This window comes from Camelus ferus, chromosome 9 (genome assembly GCF_009834535.1).
Source record: "Camelus ferus isolate YT-003-E chromosome 9, BCGSAC_Cfer_1.0, whole genome shotgun sequence".
Classification (NCBI taxonomy): domain Eukaryota; kingdom Metazoa; phylum Chordata; class Mammalia; order Artiodactyla; family Camelidae; genus Camelus; species Camelus ferus.
Genome location: NC_045704.1, coordinates 71,377,245 through 71,400,049, shown reverse-complemented (window position 1 = coordinate 71,400,049; position 22,805 = coordinate 71,377,245). Strand labels below are relative to the sequence as shown.

Sequence of the window (22,805 nt, the reverse complement as noted above, 5' to 3'; positions counted from 1 at the left end):
AGAACTCTTCTTGGGATGCTGACCCTTATTTATATTTCTTACTAGAAATATACAACTGGAAAGTGAGCTTTTTATTCTGGGGAGTTGAATCTAAAATCTTTCCATATGATTAATACAATTTCCTCTTTAACTATATACTTGTTTCAAAAAAAAAATTCAGACAAGAAAATAGTGATGTTTACCTCAGTCTCATAAACCTAAGATAACTCATTGTTTATGTTGAGGTGTATATTCTTCTAGGATTTTACCTAGTTTAAAAAAATGTATGGAATTATGTTTTTTAATTAAATTTTTTTCTTTTTAAGTGTTCTTTTTCGTTTAATATATTTATATGACATCATTACATGTCAATAAATACGGCTTTGTTAGTCATTTGGTTAGCCAGTGACTTACTGATAAACATTTGGATTACTTGCAGTTTCTCAGTCTTACAATCTGAACTCAACATCTCTGCATCTCTACATACTTCTGCATTTATCTTCTTAGCACATATTTTTAATAAATGTTGGTATATATCATTAAAAGTTCTCCAGAACTTCCATACTGGCTTACACTTCCACTAACGATATATGGAAATAACCCATTGTTCTATATTCTTACCAAAAAAAATTATCTTTTTCGAGAGAGCTTTTCAAAACCTTTTTAAAATTGTTTCTTTTAAATCATCACCAACATGGTGAAAATAGTTTTTGATAGTTGTGTTCATAAGGCAGTGAAGGTTGATCCTTACTTTCCTATTAGCTTATGAAAAGGCCTACTATATAATTGGGGTTTTGTTTGTTTGTTTGTTTTCAGGCTTCTCATAACATTGGGATAGCAATGGATACAGAGCAGGGCTTGATTGTTCCTAACGTGAAAAACGTTCAGATCTGCTCCGTATTTGAGATTGCTGCTGAACTGAACCGCCTCCAGAACCTGGGCTCTTCGGGTCAGCTCAGCACCAGCGATCTTACAGGAGGAACATTTACTCTTTCTAACATTGGATCAGTGAGTAATCGTGGTGTTCAAATTCATAAACCCTGACTTACGATTTGTGTTCATATGCTCAGTTAAAAACATAAACCTTCATTTGCCATTTGTTCTTCAAAAGCTTGATTTCTCTTTTTTTTTTAGATTGGTGGCACCTATGCCAAACCAGTGATATTACCACCTGAGGTGGCGATTGGAGCCCTTGGAGTGATTAAGGTGTGTTTGTAAGAGTTTAAGCAAATTGGGAGAGTAGATACAAAAAAGAGTAATCATTTCCAAGGTTTTCTCCTCACTTTGTAGGTCTGAGTATGAGATTGGGTTTAGTCAGTCAGTTATTTCTTCCTAAAAGCTGGGCCTCCAGTTCTGGTGGCTGCCTCTCTGTAGAGGAAATGCTGGTGACCTGCATCGCTTCTGTGTGGATCAGGCATTATGGGTTATGCCAGGCTCAGATGTGAGTCTTCATGAATAATCACAAATATAGCCAATCTGAATCTATCAAAATATCCTTATTTCCAAATACCAAAGAATATAAGCCAATCCAAATTATTCTTTATAACAGCGAGACACCGTGGAGAGCATTTTTCTCAAATTTTACTCTGTTCAAGAATCATTGGAAGCACCGGTTAAAAATGCAGATTTCTTGGCTTTGGGGACAGAGCCTCCAAAGCTTACATGTTAAGCAAGAACCCAGCTGGTTCCAGCATGAGTGAGCTGCGGCCATGTTTTAGAAGACTGACTTACAATAAGGGTTGCAATGATTCTTATCCCTGGCTGCATGTTAGAATCATCTGGGAAGCTTGAGGAAAAAAAGCCCAACCTCAGGCCATACCAACTGGACCAGAATTACTAGGAGTGGGGGTGGAGAAGGGGGCTTGGGCATCCCTATTAACCCAGGGCTGAGACCAGCAGAGTTAAAGACATAAGTCCTGGATGCCATTTCAATACCACCATTCTTAAATGTCATTGTCACTGCATTAACCTTGATTTTGATCTTCATGTTTTCAGAAGAACCTTTTCTCTTCTCTGTATTTATGCCGCTTCTACATTGAGCATCTCTAGGACTTGCTTTTCTTGAGTTTATTATTTTCATGTCAGTATCCAGAAACTTCACAGATACTTTTACTCAGCCTTTGACTTGCTTTCTAGCAGACAGTGCTTGGCTGCTACGTTACTCTCCCTTCTGGCAGCTCCTTTCCCTTCAGGCACACAGAGGAGACAGGAAGAAAAAGATAAGAACACGTATTATGACACCGTCCTGTCCAAATCAGGGGTTTCTCTAGAAGGTAACTTCTCTGTCACTCATTCTCCTTGCAGCAAAAATTCAACATCTGATGCTCATAAAATTCTTACCTTTTACAGTTTCCAAACCATCATACCCATTTGACAAAGTTTTATTTTCCCTTTTCCTGAAAGCTATTTCTTTTCTTCTGAATTGTATGTATAGATACCTCATTATGGTAAACTATACATAACAAAATTTACCATTTTAATCATCTTTAAGTGTAAGGTTCAGCGGCAGTGTGTACATTCACATTGCAGCCATCACCACCATCTGTCTCCAGAACTTTTTTATTATCCCACACTGAAACTTTGTGTGTATGTACCATATTTTATTTACCTATTCATCTGTGATGCGTATTTGGGTTGTTTCCATTTTTTGGCTATTGGGAATAATGCTGCTATGGTCTACATGGGTCTGCAAATATCTGTGTGAGTTGTGTTTTTTCAGAATCATTTTACCCATGGTTTCTTCAAGCTCTGAAGCATAGTTCTTAGAATATAATTAGAATATATATCTTCATAGTGACTTAATGGAATTCACCTTTTTTTGGGTTGAGACAAATGATATTTCATTCCTTTGTCCCTGTCTCATTTCTCCTTTGCTATTTTTCTGTTTTCACTTTAAATTTTAAACTGTTGCCAAATAGTCTTAAGTCACTATAACCTCAACATTACTCAATTCTCAGTCCTTATCTTCTTGACCTTGAGTTGATCAGTACCACCTCCTTGGAAAACGTTCTTGACTATGACTTGCAGAAAGCCTCACTAGTCTCTCCTGCTGCCACTGCCGATTCCCTCTGAGTCTTACTTGCCTGTACCTCCCCATCTCCCCATCTCCAAACATTGGAGTGCCCCAGAGCTCAGTTCTGGCCTTTTCTTTATCTGATCCAGTCTCATGGCTTTGATTTATATGCTGATGGCTTCCAAGTTTCTATCTCCGGACCAGACCTCTCCTTTGAACTCCAAGCTTACACATCCTGCTTGGATGTCTAATTAGGCATCTCACATTTCCTTCTTCTTTGCCTGCTCCTGGAGTCTTCCCATCTCACTGAATGGCCATTCTGTTCAGAGACCTCCAGTGGCTTCTCACCTCACTCCAAATCAAAGGCAAAATAGCTGCAATGGCCTCCATGGCTCTGCGCTGGTGCTGCTCTGTGTGACTGGGACCCACGTTAGGCCTTGGCTGTTGTACCCGGGCCATGCGGCGACAAGTACAGAAGAGGAGCCTGGGGCTTAGAAACTTTCATTGCCCTTTGACACAGTGATTTTATGTCCATTGAACCTAATAATGAGAAATGAGCCTTGTATTTTCTGTCTTTTTATTTCTTTTTTATTGAGTTTCACTTTTAAAATCTTTTTAAAGTTGCCTGCAATGAATTAGAATTTTTTTAAAAAATATTTTTTTCTTCAAATCAAAGACAGATTGAAAAGCATTACTCTTTTGGGGGTGTGGGGGGTGGCAGGCAGGCAATTAGGCTTAATTATTCATTTATTTATTACTGTTCTTTTTAATGGAGGTACCGGGGTTTGAACCCAGGACCTCATGTGTGCTAAGCACCGCACTCTTCCACTGAGATATACCCTCCCTCTGAGAAACATTATTCCTTAAGTCTTAAGAACATGCCCCACCTTCAGCCTGCTCCGTCTGTGACCTCACCTCTCACCTCTCACCCCGGCACCTCCCCCTTGCCAACCCTCTGGTCCGCTAACTCTCCAGTCATGCTTCCCTTCTCTCTTTCTCCAAGTGTTCATGTGGCTTGTGTCTCCACTGCCTTCAGTGAGGACACCTTAGCGAGGCTCTTCCTGCCCACCTGTCAAAAAAAAATGTAGCCTCTGCCCTATTTCCACCTCCTGCCTATAGTCTGTATCCTCGTTCCAAAGCGCTTTCTTTTTCCCTTGGCACTTCTCACTGTCTAGCACAATGTGCACATTTTACTTAATCATCCGTCTCTCCCCATTGAAATGTTAGCTCCAAGGAAGCAAAGGTTGTTGTTTATTTCATTCATTGCTTTATCCCCAGAGTCTAGAAGAGTGCTTGGTACATAGTAGGTGCTCAATAAATATCCACTAAATAGTTGAATCTGAAATGAAATTCACTGTACGTGTGGAAATTACACAGGGGACAGGAAATACCTTTGGAGAATCTCTGGAAACTTGAAACACGTACTCACAAAGGCGGGAAAAGTAGGAGCTGGCATTTGGGACATCCACCTCCTCCGGGTTATCAGGAGGGGATCTACCTAATCTTTCGCTGTTGCTGCTGCTGGAGCTTGCTCTGAGCAAGTGAAGGCTGACTCTTTGTTCTTTTCCTTACCCGTAGGCCCTCCCCCGATTTAACGAGAAAGGAGACGTATATAAGGCTCAGATAATGAATGTGAGCTGGTCAGCCGACCACAGAATTATTGATGGCGCCACAGTGTCACGCTTCTCTAATTTGTGGAAATCCTACTTAGAAAACCCAGCTTTTATGCTGCTAGATCTGAAGTGAAGATGGACAAGATGTCCTTGAACTTTCTGAGCCTCCAAAGAGTCTGCAGGGCCCAGCTGTGCAGCACGTGTTCTTCACTGCAGTTCGTATTATACGTGATTTGTAACGTGTATAAGGTTCTGAGGCCCAGTATTTATCCCTATTCTGTTAGACTTTTTACTGAAGATGGATAATGGTGAAATCATTCTCCCGGGGCTGTCACATTTTATAGGTCAGAGTACAACTTTTTAATATGTCTGAGGTCTTCGTGTCAATGGATTGAAACTGGCAAGAACAACAAAATGAATATTACTAAAACACAGATACTCATATACAGTATTTGCCCTATTTCTTTCTGTTTTTATTTTAAACAAACTCTTAATGAAACTTTGCCATTACACTTAGTTGGGGAAAGGAATTTATGTACAAAAACTTTTCTATGTCCCCACAATAATGCAAATTGTTGTGCAAAGTAAGTGCAATTATACTTTTAAGATATCCAGGAGTATGTTGCTTTGTAGAGATTATCTTCTGTAAATGTCTTATTTGTATAAGTTAATATCTTTTAGAAGAGAAAATTATAAGCTAATCTTAAAAATTCCCAATTATAGTTTTATAACTAGTAAGGCCACGGAAGGTGTTTGCTTAAAATGGATACACTTGTAGAATTTTGGTGATGTTTTGGTGTTTTATTGGGAAAAACCTTACCTTTGCAGCCTCGCTTCATGAGGAGGTTACTGTAAGCATAGCGGCCGCTGAGGTTGTCTTACGTTCAGAAGCCCACTGCCTTTCAACCTTTTTGTTTTTTTTAACTTTCTTGATCTTCAGCTAAAAAATAGGACGGGTTAAGAAGTTACCGTCTATTCTGTTCCCCGTATGGGCAGAACTACCCTTTAGTAGTTATGGGTAGTTATGGATACACTAAAAGAAAATAATGAATTTTGTACAGAAATAAAGGGTTCCTCATGATCATTTTGTTAGAGGCCCACTTGAAATCAGAAATAGCATCAAGATGAATTTAATCCAACATTTTGATTTACATTCAGAAATTCAGTCTGTTTCTAATATTGTGTAATTGAATAATGTATATCCAAGTGAAGTTTTATGGCAGAAAAGGAAGTCTTTTCACTGTCTACTTGACTTTCTCAAAATGGAAATGGTGCATAAATTACAAAGTAATGGGTCAAATGATGGTTATTTTTAAAATTCAGATAATATGAAAAGTTACAAATAAAATAAAATCGTCCATCATCCTACCACTAATCCTACCACTACTTAACATTTTGATCAAGGTATCTGTTTACATAGCTATTCTTTTTATAAAAATGGGATCATACTGTATCTGCTATTTTATATAATTTGATTTTTTTAATTTAACATATTATGAATCAATAAACTGTTCTACATTATCATACTTTTAAATGGCTCCATGGTATTCTACTATTTGCATTTATTATTTTATCTAAATATTAAACATCTACTGTATACCAAGCGTGGTGCTAAGCACTGGGTACAAAATGCGCATCCTTGTGGCCACTGTCTTCATTGGGCTTACAGTCTAGAGGGGAGACAGATATTTAATAATCATAAAAATAAAAATATAATTAATCTCTAAGTAGGAAAAAAACAGGGTGCCATGAAAGCAGCGAGTAGAGGTTACTGATCCTGCCTGGAACTGAGGAGAGGAGGTACTATAATTTAACCAATTGATGACATCTACAGAATTTTAAATGAAGATCGACATGATCAGTAAAAATTTCCCTCTCGTTTAAAATGTGAAAACTAGGAGAAAACGAAACTTGAAATGAGTATGTAGTATGTTCCCCCGAAAGTCCAACATCATTGGCTCAAAATAAACCCAGATCCCTGCCATTACCACCTTCTCTTTTGTCTCATCCTTTTGAGAATTCAGCAAAGGATTTGCTTCCCATTGTGTGTTGGACCTTTAAGATGGGAGGGTCCCCTGGAAGGGACAAGGGGGTCAGGAGCACAGCCAAATGCCCCAGCCATTCTTCACAGTATCTGTCCCACATCTTTTCTGATGATTTGAAGCACCGATACAAACATCTCCCAGCCCTGTCATACTAAGCAGAGAACTTCACCTTCTATCTCCAGAGAAGACAAGGTGATTCAACCTGAGGGTCCTTAATGTCTCCTTTCGTGTCTTCCTCACACCCAGAACTAGGTAGGGTTCCCTTGGCACACTAATTAAGACTAATTTCCAGTTCTTCATGGAGAAGGTGTTGGAGACTCAGAACTCTCTAAATTTAAATTTTTTATTGTTAATAAATGTGGTGGCATAACGTTGTCCATAGAACCATTTCCTTTGCCTTCTGGGCACACGGTTAAATATTTTCCAGCTTAGTCTGCAGTTAAGTAGGGTCATGTGATTTATTTCTAGCCATTAGAATATGGGTGGAAGTGATGTAGGTCATTTCCAGATGTGGCCCATTCAACCTCCCAAGAACTCCAAACACTCTATTTCATCTCTATAGCAACCTTGAGGCCTGCATGTTGATGGCAGTCACACAAGGTGGGAGGCACCAGTATTTCCAAACGAGTAGGTGGAGCAAAGCCCCACTCCCTGAGATTAATCTCAAAATAGTACCCTAACTCTGAGCTGTCCAGTGCTATAGCCACTACCCAAAGGTGACTATTCAAATTTAAATTTTAATTATTGTGCCTATTGAACAATCGAAATGTGGCTAGTGTAATTCAGAAAATGAATTTTAACTTTATTTAATTGTAATAAATTTAAATGTAAATAGCCACGTGTGGCTAGTGGCTACCATGTTGGACATTGCAGATATAAGAATATTTCCATCATCACAGAAAATTCTGTTGGATAGTGCTGCTCTAACTGATAAAATGTGGAGAGAACTGTTCTTATTTTTTAAATAATCACTAGCACAAAAAAACCCAAACCAAAACAAAACTTCCCTACCTCTCTCTGAGCTAAATTCCCTCTTCCTAAAAGAAGACTCACAACCCTCCTTTGTCACAAGCTTCCCTTCCTGCTCCTCCCTGCCTTTGCCTGACGAGTTCAGTTTGAATTGCACGGGTGGACTTGAACTCACAGCCTGGATTCCTTCCCCGCTGTTCGCCTGTCATCACAGTGTGCTTGGCAAAAGGCTTGGTCACATCTCTCTCCCAAATGTCTCCTAATAGTTCTTTCCAGAGCCACCTTTCTCCTGAGCTCTATGCAGCTCATCTTCAGTCTTTAGCGTCTCAAGTTCACCACATGTTTCAGTGATGTCTCATCAGACAGACCAAGTCAACTCTGAACTATTTATGCCAAACCTGAGATGGTTCTTGTTACCTTTGGCATCCCATCAAAATAACCACATTTTTATGGGACAGAAGGCAATATTATTTAGGCGAACACTGAACATGACTCGTTGATGTTCACAAGCTCAGAATTAAACAGAAATAAATTCATTATGAGGTGGTCCCAGTATTGAGCAGAAAGGCTTCAACCAGAAACTAATTTGTGTGCTAATCAAGAACCCTGTGAGAGAACTCTAGTCCAGCTTGCTAAAACTGAGCAGAAGAATTTGGAGGCAGTCCAGAGGAGCCACAAAAACAAGCCTGACATGCATCACTGCAGTTCTGTTATGAAGAGGACATCTATATCAGGCTTTTACTGAGCACTATGAGGAATGTTGCAACGCAAAGCATGGGGAACAGCTGTTGTGGGTCTTAACAAGAGCCAGGACAGGGGAGATGAGAGCAGGTGGGAGATCGAGAATTTAGCTTAGATGCAGGGGGAATGGCAGGACAGCCGAAGAAGGGTTCGTTCTCATCTCAGGCTGAGGAGGGGGCAGTCTCGGGCAATACGCGGCACAGTGCCCCTACCCACCCACATTCCTAGAGGAACCATCAGACTGTATTCAACCTGTGATAAACTATTAACTTGAAGTTTGCTGCAAGAATCCTCTAAATATGTGGTAGATAGCTCTAAAAATATGGTAAAAAGGAAAGTAAAGAAAAGAAAGTTTGTAAAGTCTGTACAAAAGTTGCAAGCGTGCAATCATCTGGAAAAACCTAGCGACTTAATTTCCTGGAGCAATGCAGCCAGAGTTCAAACTGCAGTAACCGAGGTAAGTCAGGGCAATGGTAAGTGTAATTAAATAATTGGAAACTGCTGGCATGAATATAAATCTGAACATGACTAACAGTTTGAAATATTAGATATTCAGATTTTACAGAGAACAGTCAGTCGCCAGGCTAAGCCATCACACTAACCACTCTGCAAACCAAGGGCTTTACAAATCACATCAGAACCTGGCCTTGGTCCCGTTGTGTTTTTGGCCCAAGATTAAAAGCCCCCCCCCCCCCCCCGTTGGTTCAAACGTTGCTTGGACAGACAGAGCAGGACAAACCGTCAGAGAGTTGGCGTAATTTTTTAAAATCACCACTGTCATTGACTGCACTTGTTTCTCACATATGTTCATGAATCTTAAAAATATTGCTATCAAAGACGGGGAGGGTATAGTTCAGTGGTAGAGTGCATGCTTAGCATGCGCGAGGTCCTAGGTTCAATCCCCAGTACCTCCATTAAAATAAATAAGTAAACAAATAAATTTAGTTAACTCCCCCAAAACAAAAGACAATAATAAATAAATAAAAATTTAAAAATATATATATATTGCTATCTAAATGCAATGCATTCCAATTTCAATACGATGGTATTACTTCCGTAAGATGTTTCTTTTTGGTTTGTAATACTTTCTAAATACAATAAAAATTCTCACAACTTCCATCTTTATTAAATATTAGGGGTTCTGCATAGTATTTGTGGATATGTGAAGAAACAATTTTTGTTGTGGCCTTTTGAAATGTATACAGTGTATCCTCAAAAGTTGGATCAATATCCTAGAAACAAGGTATCATGTAATTCATAAAAAATTATGTTGTGAAAGAGTTTAAAATGCAGTGTATTTCTGTAGAACTAAAAAGTAGTGCATAAAAATTAAAGCAGAAGAAGTGTCTTTTAAATTTGCTATGTGGCCAAAAATACCTCATGCACCATATAGGAAGGCAGTGCAAATTTTTGTGTCACTATTTGGTGGCTATGGGAGGGGTATTGCTTTTTCTTTTGAAGCAAGACTATAATGGCTTTTATTCTGTGTTCATCTGATTTTAGGTTTTAATTGCCCCAGGAAATTGCACAATATTAATTCCTACTGCTTAGGTCCTGTATTTCATGTGAGAACAATCTTTACATAATTGGAAAAACTGTAGCAACTACTTCACTCATAAGAGAAATGATGTTTTGTTCACTTGTGTTTTGTTTGCTAAATGATGTATTTGTTACTTGGAATCACAGCATGCTTTTTACAAATGAAGACTTTAAAATCATTTCCAATGACCTTTTAATTTTTAGCCTATTTCCAGTAGGCTATAGAATTAATGGTTTTCGTATAAAATTTTCTTGTGTCTCCACCACTGATTGATTTAGGGAAATGGAGTGTGTGTGTGTGTGTGTGTGTGTGTGTGTCTATCAAAAATGACAGCCAGCACAAAAGTCTCAAGGTCAGAATTACATTTTAAGTTCATCCCTAGTTAAATACATTTTTTGTTGTAAAACATATATTGAATAACAGAAAAAGAAAAGGGAATAATTAGCATGTAAAATGAAATCTTTTTCTTAGCTATTTCAGTAACTTAAATATTTAAGTTATTATAAGATTGCAAATCTGTGGAGTGTGTGGCAGAACTCACGTGAGACTGGCTGAAATCTGAGAGCTTGAGCTCCAGGGGAAAGGCTCTTGGTGTCTAATGGTATTTCCTACCATCTCCTGAGGAAATACCCATTTTGTCTGACCAAGTGCTGCAAGTTAGTATGTAGCTATAATTTTGTAATATAAGTACCAAGATGTGGAGAAGAGGGACAGCCTAATATTTGGCAAGTATGTGGTTTATTATTTGGAACTTTCTCTTGAGGGCGCTCATATGTGTGCATGCACGCACACACACACACACACACACACACACACACACAAGCTTTTTTACTGGAACATTTCCACATTAAAGGATACCAGTGTTCCAGAAAGTTCTAAAGCTGAACAAATCAGTTTTAAAGTATTCTTGTTTAAATCTTTCAACTATTTGAAGTGCTTACAGAACCTTCAAATTGCAAGATCGAATTCTTCACATTGAAAAATTATTGATCTGATAAATGAGGGTAAGTCTCATATTTATGTTTCTTGGTTTTCTTGAGTTACATAGTGTTTCTGCTTCAAAGCCATGCAGTCTGACAAATAACTAATAGTGTATCCCAGTCTTCTACCACTGGATTAGGGACTGTGACTAAGATTCTGCCAATCCCATACTTTGATTTAGAAGCAAAGGATGTGAGGACACAGGCTGGGTGGCTGGGGTCCATTTTTGCTGTTGTGGGTACAGAAGAGACAACATACTATAATTCTACCCTGGTAAAGTGGGTTTCACAATGTGGGGGGGTTTCAAACTATGGAGAGGGTGTGCAAAGATTTGGGGCAGCGGTGAATAACAGATATTCATTCTACAAGACTTATTTCTTCTTGATCTCTCTTATCCCCTATTGTCCTCAAATCACCGAAATTGTCTAATCTCCTTCATAAATAGTGCATAAATGTATTCACTTTTTTCCACTCTCCCTGCCATTTCTCTAGTGTAGGTCACTTTAACAACTTCTCAGCTGGTCTCTTTATGCAGTTCCGAGTGTGGGAAATAAGAGGCTAGTTAAGGGAAGGAGAGAAAAGCCTTGAAATTTGTGGGTTTTCTATAAATATTGTCAAATTAAAATTTAACTGTAGACAGTGCCAGAGGCAGAAATACATCTAAATTGTTTCCAAGGGGACAACTTAGTGTTCTTTTTAACTGAAATAGAACTCCTCCCTGAACCTTGATGTTGATTTATGAGCATATTCAAGGCAGCCATGTGTGGGATGGTGCAAACTCTCTGGACAGGGAGGTTAGAGCTGAGATCCTGTGACCTTCTTACCGCTTTCTGTGATCTTAAGCAACCCCATAACTCTCTGATCTTATTCATTATAGAAGCATTAGAGAATTCCTATGGGATAATCTGGGACTTAAAACACCAAAACTGCCCAAGTGCCCAAGTAATGAAACAACTTGTGACCCACGTACATGACAAAATGCTATGGAGCCGTTAGAAAGAATGATGTAACTCTGAATATACTAACATGAAACTATTTCCAAGGTATTCTGAGTGGGGAAAAAACATGGCATGGAACAATGTATATAGTGTGCTGCCCTGTATATGTGTGTACATCCCAGCATGTGTGTGTGCTTTTAAAGACGTATTCATACTTGTAAATTCACAGCCCGTCTTTGGAAGGGCACAGGAGTACCTGGTGATAGTGACTGCCTTCAGGAAGAGAACTAAAAGGCTGGACGTGAGGGGAATTCAGTATCTTTTGAATTTTGCCCCATGTGCATATATTTCCAATTCAATAAATAGATACATATATATTTGTTAAAGAACCAGGAACTAGCTCCTATCTATGAAGTCTGAGGAGCTAAAGGTTGAGAGATAATTAAATTTGAAGCGTGGATGCAGTGGAAGCTTGGGGCTCCTCTGTTACCCACATCTATCCACACCTTCATTTTTTTTTTCTGACACAGTTGCACATTTAATTTAAATATTTAAGTATCTGAGGGGGAGGGTAAACTCAAGTGGTAGAGTGAGTGCTTAGCATGCACAAAGTCCTGGGTTCAATTCCCAGTACCTCCATTTTAAAAAAAATTTAAAAATAGTAAATAAATAAACCTAGTTACCTCCCCTCACACACACACACACACACACACGCAATATATATATATATAAACCTAATTTCCTCCAAAAAAACCTTAAAAATTATTTAAATATCTCTGGCTTACTAGGTAGGGTTTTTGTTATACACATCTGCTTATTTCCAAACTTCTTGGCTTGGAACAGATTCATTAGATTCTAGTAAACACTCAAAACGTGCAAATCATGAAAAGTGAGGACTTTTCAATAGCAATTACTTTTCAGGAGCTTTGAAATAGTTATGCTGGATGGTTTTATAATGCCTACAGCCCAGCGTTTTGCAGTGCACAGAATGCGCTCACATACATTATCAGTTGATCCTTCGCACAGAAGCTCCATGTGATTTTTGCTATTCTCAGCTTTGTCCATGAACTAAAATTAGAACTGGGCTGACATGTCATTTCACTTGGTTACGGTCTGACTGAGGATTTTAATCATTCGGGGTCACACTGAAAACAATTCTCTCGGCAATCTACTCCTAGCTGATAATCGCTAACTCTGGGCATGTCAGCTTCTGCATCCACCGACCATGGTAAGTGTTTTTCAAAAACATTTTTTTCCCATTCTTCACATATAAATAGACTGCTGTTGGTGCCTTTACTGTGTCTGTATTTGCTGGAATGTTCAAATAAATTTAGAATTGAATTTAGAAGTCTTTTGGGGGTTCATAGACATTATGTAGTTGTCTTCCTCTGGAAGATTGATTTCTCTAGAAGTCAAGAAGCGTTTTGTCTGAGGTTGTATTTCTTTTGCTTCCTTTTGACTCTGCGAAGCTGACTCCCCAGTCATGTCATAGCCATGCTTACTTCACTGCCATGCTGTGTGCTTTTCTCTTACAGAAACCATCCAGGTAGAGAACACAGTCCTATGCTGGAGGCAGAAATACATGTATCACTACTGACTTGTTTTCCTCAAAGGGATATTGGTCACTATTATTGAAAAACGCATGGCTGACCAAAGTTTAATGGCAAATGGGGAAATGAATTAGAAACTGAATAGCTATATACGTGTCTAGTAAAATACACATTTACATTAGATCCTTGGGATTAAAAAAAATTCTATTATTTGATAATACTTAAAACCTGCTTACACCTGGGACAATAAATTGTAGTTGGACTGTGATATACCCAGGGGGTTATATTACCAGCATAAGCACATGCCAAGGTTTCTTGATGGCAAAACGATCTTGCAACTCTGTTCCTGCGTGCATTGTTAAAAATAAGGACCCCCTCCTAATAATTTTCTGTATTGGCAATTATATATTCATCCTGAAATGTTAAACATTTTTCCTTTGTAATACACTCTTCTCCCTCTCTCGGTCTCTTTCTTTCTGTCACACACACATCACACACTTTTAGTTTAAAGAAATCAGTAATTTAGAGATTAATAATGAAAAGCAACATTCTCTACCTCATTTCTATCACCCTAGAAGTAACCATTTTAACTATCTCAGAATTTAGTTTTCAATTGTTATCTCCATAATAATTTTTTTCTTCTCAAAAGCAGTTATGCTGTTTCTTATCAGCTCTATTATCCATGGAGTTTCATTACAAAAGATGATGCTCAGTGGTAAAGTGCATGTTTAGCCTCCACGAGGTTTTGGCTTCAATCCCCAGTACCTCCATTTAAAAAAATTAATCTAAAAAATAAATCATTTTTAAAAAACCTTAATTACCTCCTCCCCCTCAAAAAAGATGATGCTTAAGTTTGCCTACACACCCATAGAGTTAATCCCTATTTTTAACCTCTCTTTTGATTGCCTTTTTGACTTAAAACAAATACTTAAATCTCTATTTCTTATTTTTTTTAATTGAAGCATCATTGGTTTACAATGTTATGTTAATTTCTGGTGTACAGCATAATGATTCAGTTAAACATTTGTATATATGTTCTTTTTCATTATAGGTTATTAACAGATATTGTATATAATTTAGATTTCCCTGATTACTAAATACTCCAGTAAAATTTCCCATGATATGGATGTACTATAATTCACTTGTAGAAAGTTACATTCTTTCCAATCTTCTGCTGTTATGGAGAACACTCTAGTGAAAAACTTTGTAATATGTCATTTTACAATTGAAAATATTTGCAATATAAATTCCTACAAGTGTAAATGTGGCTTTGTGAGTTTAATAGATATTACCAAAATTCTCTCCATAGAGAATCTAACTACATTCTGTCACCTTTAGTGCATGAGTGCCTGTTTCCCTATGCTGTTGCAAATTTCACTTTTTCCTTTCCAAACTTTATACCTTTCTACTTAATTTTCTTGCATTATGGTTTTCCAGTATAATGTTGAATAGAATTTGTAATTATGGACATCTTTGACTTCTTGAATTTTGAAGAAGGAAGTTTAATTAATTGTAAATCAAATTCTTTTATTATTGCTAATCTAATTCGGTAAAAAAAAAATCAATACCATTATTTGTAAAGCGAAGAACGTTCCATCAGACAGATCTACCATAATTTACATAACCATTACCCTATTATTATTTTCCTTTTATTTCAGAGCTTCAGGCCACAATCCTCAGTGTTAGATCTGTCTGCTTGCAATTTATTTTACATAAGAACAAACAATCCCAGTATATTACCACTTGACTGAATCCCAGCTTCTGCAGACAGCATCTAGATTAAGTAGACATCCCAAGATGCCTGCTGATCTTATGTATCTGTTTTATATATATTTTTAATTTTTATTTTTTTTAACATTTTTTATTGAGTTATAGTCATTTTACAATGTTGTGTCAAATTCTCATGTATCTGTTTATTAAACATTTTCCTATAATTGGACATGTAAACTAGTCCCAATTTTTCGTCATTGTGAATTAATAGTAACAAAGGAAGTAGACTTGGCGTCAATTGCCACCTTTATCATTTATTAGGGATGAGACCTTAAATTGCCCACCTTTTTTGGGCTTGGTTTTCTCATCTATATTTTAGAGACGACAAAGGTACTCATGCCTTGGTATTTTTAATATGAGAATTGTCAAGTGAAACGTGGCATGTAAAGTGCATAAAATAGTTTTGGGAATATGGAAAGTGTTCAATAAATATAAGCTGTTATGACCATTAGGGGACTCAATAAATATGCGGAAACACATTGGTTTGGTTTTTTTTTCTCTGTTACAATCAGGTCCTTTCTGAGATGGCATCTGCGATTCAGCTATTCAAAATTTAATGAAGTTAGTGATTCTGTGACGATGTGGAGAAATCATGTCAGAAAATGTGTTTTGTGCTGGCGCTGTCAATGCTGCAAAGGAAGTTTGGGAAGAAAGAATAAAGAAACACAATGAAGACCTGAAGCGAGAGAGGGAATTTCAACAAAAGTATGTGATACCGTGTTTATGATTTTGAATTAGTAAAAATTCCTGACATCATCATTATTGAAAAGAGCATTTATTAAATGCCTTATTATTGAAGTTGATAGGATTATAATTTACTGAAAACCCAAATGTAGCTAAAGGAAACACCTATGTGGCTATGTGATACGAAAAATAATGAATGTCTGTATGTGAAAATAGTAGTTATCCTAGGCCCTCTCAGGAGTCTGTTCAACATTCATCAAGGTCTGATTAGTACCATTCAGTTTGCTTTTCAGAGGGAGCTTGTTCTGCATTACATTGCCTGTGATCTAAGGCAGCATCCGGCAGTAGAAGGTGCTGGAGAGCCCCAGCTGTTTGAACAGCCGGGAGTTCCAGCCAGGTCCCCTGTGGATCACCTGATTCCTCTATCTGGGCTGCACTTAAATCATTTGGCTCCTATTTCCTCTGCCTTATTGACAGTTACCAACTTTCCTAATTGGATATCTCCAAAGTATTCTACTAATCCTGCACGAATAGCTCCCTCCTCGTAACTTCCATAGAGCTCCCTACAATTACCATACATTAGGCCTTTTCCTAAACATTACATGGTCTTGTGTCTTGCAATATATTCAAATATAAGCCATTATGTTGTATACCTAAACGAATATAATGTTATCTGTCAATTACATCTCAATTTAAAAAATGGTCTCATGTCCGTTAGCAAATAACGCAAAATTCAACAAAAAATGGCTTAAGCAATAGGGAAGTCCTGGGGTCAGGCAATTCCAAAGCTTCAATACCTTTAAAAACTGACTCAGCTTCTCTTTATCACCTTCCACAGCTGATCTCAGTGTGTCATTTTGGTCCTAGGGGTAGCTTCGCTCAGTGTCGCAGGATGACTGGTACACTTTCAGGCATCACAGACAGGCATCATTGTGTTATCAGAAGAGTGAGAACTATTTATTTCTGTTTCTTCTTTAAGTATGAGAAAATCTTCCTGAGGGCCCCCAGCAAATCTCTCCTTCACATCTCAATGGCCAGAATTGGGTCATTTGTACACTCCTAATGCAGTTACCTTCTAGGGGAATGAGATTATAATGAGGTCTAGACAAATTAAGATTTTTTCCTGGGTTACTGGAAAATAACTGGCTTTCTCCCAGCAAAGAAGAGGGGGAAACATTTATTGATAAGTAACTATTTGTGTCTCCTAACTGTAAAAACAAAAGATCTGGATGAGGAAGTGTCATTTTTCCCGGCCAGTGCCAATGAAGATGATAGTGATGCTGACAATGATAAGGATAGCAGACATTTATTATGTGTTTACTGGACCCTCTGCTAAGTGCTTTATTTGCAGCATCTCATTTAATCCTCTCAACATGCTGAATCGTGGTGTCATGATGAGGATTAGATTGCATTATGAGAGAATGAAAACCATAATAATGGTACCTTAAGCAAGATAAGCTAACTTTTCTGCGTAAGTGATCCAGGGCTGGTGCAGCACTCCACTGAGTCAGACACTCAGGCTTTTATCTTGTTGCTCAACTGTACATGGCTTCCATTCCTAAAGTCACCTCAGGGCTCCAAATACACAGACCAACTGCAGCCATTGAATTTGATTCCAGCCAGCAGGAAGTTGCACACACTACTACTTCTGCTAACATGCCATTGGCCAAAGCTACACATGACCGGTACATAGCTGTAAGGGAGGATGGCTAAATGAAGCCTTGTGCTCAGTTACACTCAGAGGATCTATTACTGGGGAAGAAGAGGAGTAACACATACTGGGGAACAATAAGCAGCCTCTGCCACACATAGGTGACATTATTTTCTCCACTTTAAAGATGGAAAACCTGAGGGACAGGTCCAGGTAACCTGTCAAAAATCACATGCTGATAAATGTGGACCTGGTATTCACTGGTATTCACACCTAAGTAATCTGACCCAGCAAGTGTTACATTCACATCAGGTCTGACATTTCCCTGGATTGGCCGTTTATATGTAAAGCCACTCTTATGAAACCTATTATGTTTATATTATACAATTATGACAAACCTGACTCGAGTGTTCTTAATAAATACTCTCCATTTTCAAAAACAGTGGTCAGAAATCATGAGTCGGTTCTAAACCCCTGAATTTCAGCTATTGAATGTGTCTAGTTAAGAATCATTTCATTTCAGCAGCTTCACGATTTCGCTGTACAAAACAGGCAAGGGGCAAAAAAGGGTAAGGATGTAATCTAATGCTTCTTCTCTCAGCTAAAAGTGACTAAAGAGTTAGCTCAGAAAGTCTCAAGTTTAAACAGAAATTGTCCTCATTGTGTTTTGATGCCAAGCTGCCTTGAGGAAGTCAAGCACTTGGATAAAAGAGAAAGGCTTTAGACTATAAAAAGGTTTCAGAGGAGGTAGAAAACTTCTGTTCCAAACTTGGAAGTATATCAAGCTTAAAATAAGCAGTGTAGGACTCACAGAGCACCAGAGCTAGAAGAGACCGGCGACATTACATGATCCAAACCCGTTGTTTTATAGGTAGGAACCATGGAGATGCGGTATCTCACCCATGGTCGCCAAATTAAGTGATACATTCTGAACTTAGATCATAGTAACTCAGAGCAAGAAAGAATTTATGAATCATTATAGAGATGGAAATAAACTTGTCTAATAATAGCATCACTGTAAACTCACTGAGGACAGAGCATTTTGTATACACAGTGTCCAGCATAATACTTGGCATATAATGGGTGCTTGGTGAATTCTGTAACTGAAGTTAAAGCTTAGGGAATAAGACATGTATTTGCTTTTATCATTAAATCTTGCTCTGAAATCCATGTATCTCAGTGAGTAACAAGTAATTAATAATCTTTATGTCTACTGTTTGAATACTGTTCTATTTTTATTTTTTTAAATATTATTTCTGGGTATGGAGGGGTAATTAGGTTTATTTATTTATTTATTTTTAGAGGAGGTACTGGGGATTCAACCCAGCACCTCGTGGATGCCAAGCATGCGCTCTACCACTTGAGCTATACACCTCTCCCCATGAAGAGCTCTATTTTTAATAAAAAGTGATGTAATTGAACAGATGGTATTATACATTTTGTCTCAGTTAACCACATCTATTGGAAGCCTACCTGCAGTCTAGAGGGCTACATATAGCCGTTGCCACAGTGCACTTGTTAGCAGATGAGTTAACTTTCAGACAAGCAGTGGATGAAAACACGCAGATCTATAGAAATATTTTGCAAACACCAACATATATACACAGCAAATGTTACACTTTTAGAGATACTTGGTTTTCTGTTCATTAAAATAAAATCCTTGTTGAAGATCAGTTAATATGAGAAGTTGCTAAGAATATATATTAACTCTCAGATGTCAAGAGATTTTTGAAAAAATAAATATTCAAATTAATTAAACCTATGTTCTTCGAGGACTGCTTGTATTTCTTTATTATGCATCATTCTAATTCTAATAGGCTAAAAGCGCAAACATTTCAATTCTAAGTTTATTCTTTATTTTTCATACATGAAAACTTTCTAGTCTAGAAATAGAAAACCTCTGCAACCTTTTGCTAGTCATTTTTATAGCTTGATATTATTCTTATGTATGTTTGCAATGAACCAAAAATCAATAGGATGTGCTCCAGAATGACAAAGTTTTTGTACATTTTTATATCTAAGAAACAAAATCTGGATAAAATGGAATATAGTAATATATAATTTAACTCTGAAGTTGAACTACATAATTTGCAAGTCATTAAAAATTTTTTATTAAATATCTATGGATTCAATATTTAATAAATGCAAGTGAAAACAATGAAGTACCACTTCATACCTACTAGGACAGCTGTGATCAAAAAGATGGACAGAGGTGGATCAGAACCCTCATAAACTGCTGGTGGGAAGGTAAATGATGAAAGCGATTTGGACACAATTTGGCAGTTCTTAAAAAAGTTAAACATAGAGTTATGAAAAGACTCAGCAATTGTACTCCTAGGAACTCAAGAGAAACAAAGTCATATGTCTACACAAAAATTTGTACACGAATGTTCATAGCAGCACTATTCAACAGTAATTAAAAAATGGAATTAACCCGAACGTCCATCAGTTGATTAGTGGATAAACAAAATCTGGTATATCCATGCAGTAGAATATTACTCTTCTATAAAAAGGAATAAAGCACTGACACATGTGGTAGCATGCATAAACTCTGGGAAAAACTATGTTGTGTGAAAGAAGCCAGACATAAAAGACCACATATTATATAATCCTCTTCATCTGAAATGTTCAGAATAGGCAAATCCATACAGATAGAAAGTAGATTAGTGGTTGCCAGGGGCTGGGGGAGGGAGGAATGGGGAGTGATTGCTAATGGCTATGGGGTTTCTTTTTTGAGTGATGAAAATGTTTTGGATCAGATAGTGATGATGGTTGCATAGCTCTGTAAATGTACAAAAAAAAATTGTATGCTTAAAAGGATTAATTTTACAGTATGTGAATCATACCTCAATAAAACTTATAAAAACTTATGAAGAGTTATACTTTTCAAAAACTTAAAAATAGGGCATTTATGATACCAAGCACATTTGTAATTCTTGCAAAATAAATTCTTGTCTGATTTTCACATACTATCAATCGAATGGTTATTGTTGATGGGTCTCTTTTTCATATAAAACTGAATGTTACCTATGTCTTTTACCTGTGAACTAAAATGATTTCCTGGTCTCCAAGGCTAGTGCGGATCTGGGAAGAACGAGTAAGCTTAACCAAGCTAAGAGAAAAGGTCTCCAAGGAAGATGGAAGACTTGTTTTGAAGATAGAAAAAGAGGAATGGAAGGTAACTTTATAGAAGTAATATTTGATTTTCTACATTTCGCATTTTGTGGGAGAGTTGAGAGAATGATTCTGAGGCTGTGTGCTTAAGACTGGAATAGTTACAGGAATTCTAATTTTAATAACACACCAAATGAATCTGGGCAACATAAGCAACTGAAAACATAACTTCAAACATTGTTTTTTGCAAAAATTCGACCAATGTGCTTCAATTCTGCCTAAACTTAAGTCATTCGTAAAACTTCTACTAATCCTTCTGATAAGTATTTTCCATAAAAAGATGATCATCTGCTTAACAAAAATCATATAGATTTTCCAAAGCAAATGCTCAGTTAAAACTTCAGTTAAAATTGAAATGTATTATTAATTTTTTCCCATGTCCATGACCTTACTCATATTCTCTCTGTCTCTGTCTCTCTCTCTTTCTCTCTCTCTCTCTCTCTCTCTCTCTTTCTCTCTCTCTCTCACACACACACACACACACACACAGACACACAGAGTTGCTCAGTTACATTAGGCCTACTCTAATTTTGACATGGGCATCTTCTATCCCTTGGGTCAGTGTCTGTTTTCATACATACAGGTATATTTAGCTTGGGGGTTAAATCCTTTATTTTATCTTTTGGCTATTTTAGGCTGAAAAAGAAAAGGCATAGAGTTCAGAATAGTTGAAATTCTTAAAATTCTTAAATAAAAAGAAAATCCTCTTTTAAAACCTTTTACAAATTATTTCAAAACATAAAGGGAAGTTTGGATGGTTGATTAAAATGGTCTTTCCATTTATGATTTCAATTAACCACCATATTCTCATTTGCAATAACATATGTACTCTAGCAAAGACTAATATAAAAGAATCTTTAGAACACAGCTCTGTGTGTGTGCACTCTTGAGCAAAATACATTATTTTTGTTTAAGCTATTATGATTTGGGTTTGAAGGTTTAGCACCCCCCAAAATAGTAAAGGTCTTAAAACACAGAAGTAGTCAAAAGCATTTGCAAGTATAACCCATTAAAGAAAAATATTCCTAAGTTCTTTTACAAATCAAATGATATCTCTACAATCATATTTCAGTGTGACATGATACTAAAATAATCTTAAGGTAATATAGTAAGTCTGTCATTTCTTTTACTTGAGTTTAGACCCTCCCTTCTTCTCTACTGAAACTGAGTCAGCTACAGGAATGGCAACTTCATAGAACTGGTTTGCTGAAAATTCCCGAATTCATCGGAAGATTCCAGAATCTTACTGTGTTAGATTTATCTCGAAACACAATTTCAGAGATACCTCGAGGAATTGGTAAGGAAGGCAGGTTTTATTCCTGCTTTTTACTGAGAATTTTTTTTGGATACATGGAATGAAGATCTCATCTTTACAAAGCCCTAAATCTTGAGAAAATTTTAAACATTTAATCTAAACGGAAACTTCCAGGAGATCCAACCTTCTGGATTTACTGAGGTGATTCAAGATGAGATTTCAATGCAAGAGAAGTCTCTTTAGAAATAACATTGTGTAGATCCTGGAAACAATATTGCCAGTTCAGTTATTCCTCCTGGAAGGGAACAGGATGAAGACAAGAAAGAGAATGAGAAAAAATTTCTTAAATGAGAAAAAAATAAATCCCCAAATGGGAAATTGGTCAGGATATAGTATAGATAAAACAGAATGAAAAGAAATATGTTTGCCTATAGCACTGATAAATCGCCTGCTCCTTATCTGGAGAAGGGGCAGGACACATACTAGGAAAAGGGAGGAGCCTAAGAAGTGTGAATTTGCCAATATGAAGCTGGCGAGTAAGTTAAAATACTCAATAACTAGAAACACTATTTTATATCCATCTGCTCTCTATTGTGTATTATTATTTGTAGGACTGCTCACCAGACTTCAGGAACTGATTCTTAGTTACAACAGGATCAAGACTGTCCCCAAGGAGCTAAGTAACTGTGCCAGCTTGGAGAAACTAGAACTTGCTGTTAACAGAGATATATGTGAGCTTCCACAAGAGGTTAGAATGATATAAATGTCTATGTTACTTTCCATCTACTACTGGTTTACCTCTCCTCTGTGTGGTCATTAAAAATAACACTCATGAAGAAATGCTATAAATTTTATTTCAGAAAATAATATTTTTAGTGAAAACATTTCATGCTATTAAAAAG

The 22,805-nt window shown here is 37.1% G+C and overlaps 2 protein-coding genes and 1 long non-coding RNA gene across 5 annotated transcripts in view; 2 read left to right on the top strand and 1 right to left on the bottom strand.

The window, feature by feature from the left end:
* The window catches only part of DBT (dihydrolipoamide branched chain transacylase E2), a 34,633-nt gene extending 28,494 nt beyond the window's left edge, over window positions 1-6,139 (top strand). For both annotated transcript variants that reach the window (XM_032487191.1, XM_032487190.1), the window contains exons 9-11: window positions 796-987; window positions 1,114-1,185; window positions 4,571-6,139. In XM_032487191.1, the coding sequence (XP_032343082.1) occupies window positions 796-987; window positions 1,114-1,185; window positions 4,571-4,738 (432 nt within the window). In that variant the 3' untranslated portion in view covers window positions 4,739-6,139. The remainder of the gene's footprint in view (window positions 1-795; window positions 988-1,113; window positions 1,186-4,570) is intronic.
* Window positions 6,140-12,891: 6,752 nt separating this feature from the next.
* The window catches only part of LRRC39 (leucine rich repeat containing 39), a 17,649-nt gene continuing 7,735 nt past the window's right edge, over window positions 12,892-22,805 (top strand). For both annotated transcript variants that reach the window (XM_014564540.2, XM_006190939.3), the window contains exons 1-5: window positions 12,892-13,047; window positions 15,652-15,844; window positions 20,547-20,652; window positions 21,789-21,945; window positions 22,515-22,651. In XM_014564540.2, coding sequence (XP_014420026.1) covers window positions 15,732-15,844; window positions 20,547-20,652; window positions 21,789-21,945; window positions 22,515-22,651 — 513 coding nt within the window. In that variant the 5' untranslated portion in view covers window positions 12,892-13,047; window positions 15,652-15,731. The remainder of the gene's footprint in view (window positions 13,048-15,651; window positions 15,845-20,546; window positions 20,653-21,788; window positions 21,946-22,514; window positions 22,652-22,805) is intronic.
* LOC116665909 overlaps window positions 21,943-22,805 on the bottom strand; it is a 3,428-nt gene continuing 2,565 nt past the window's right edge. The window contains exon 3 of the long non-coding RNA XR_004322697.1: window positions 21,943-22,198. This is a non-coding gene — a long non-coding RNA (uncharacterized LOC116665909). The remainder of the gene's footprint in view (window positions 22,199-22,805) is intronic.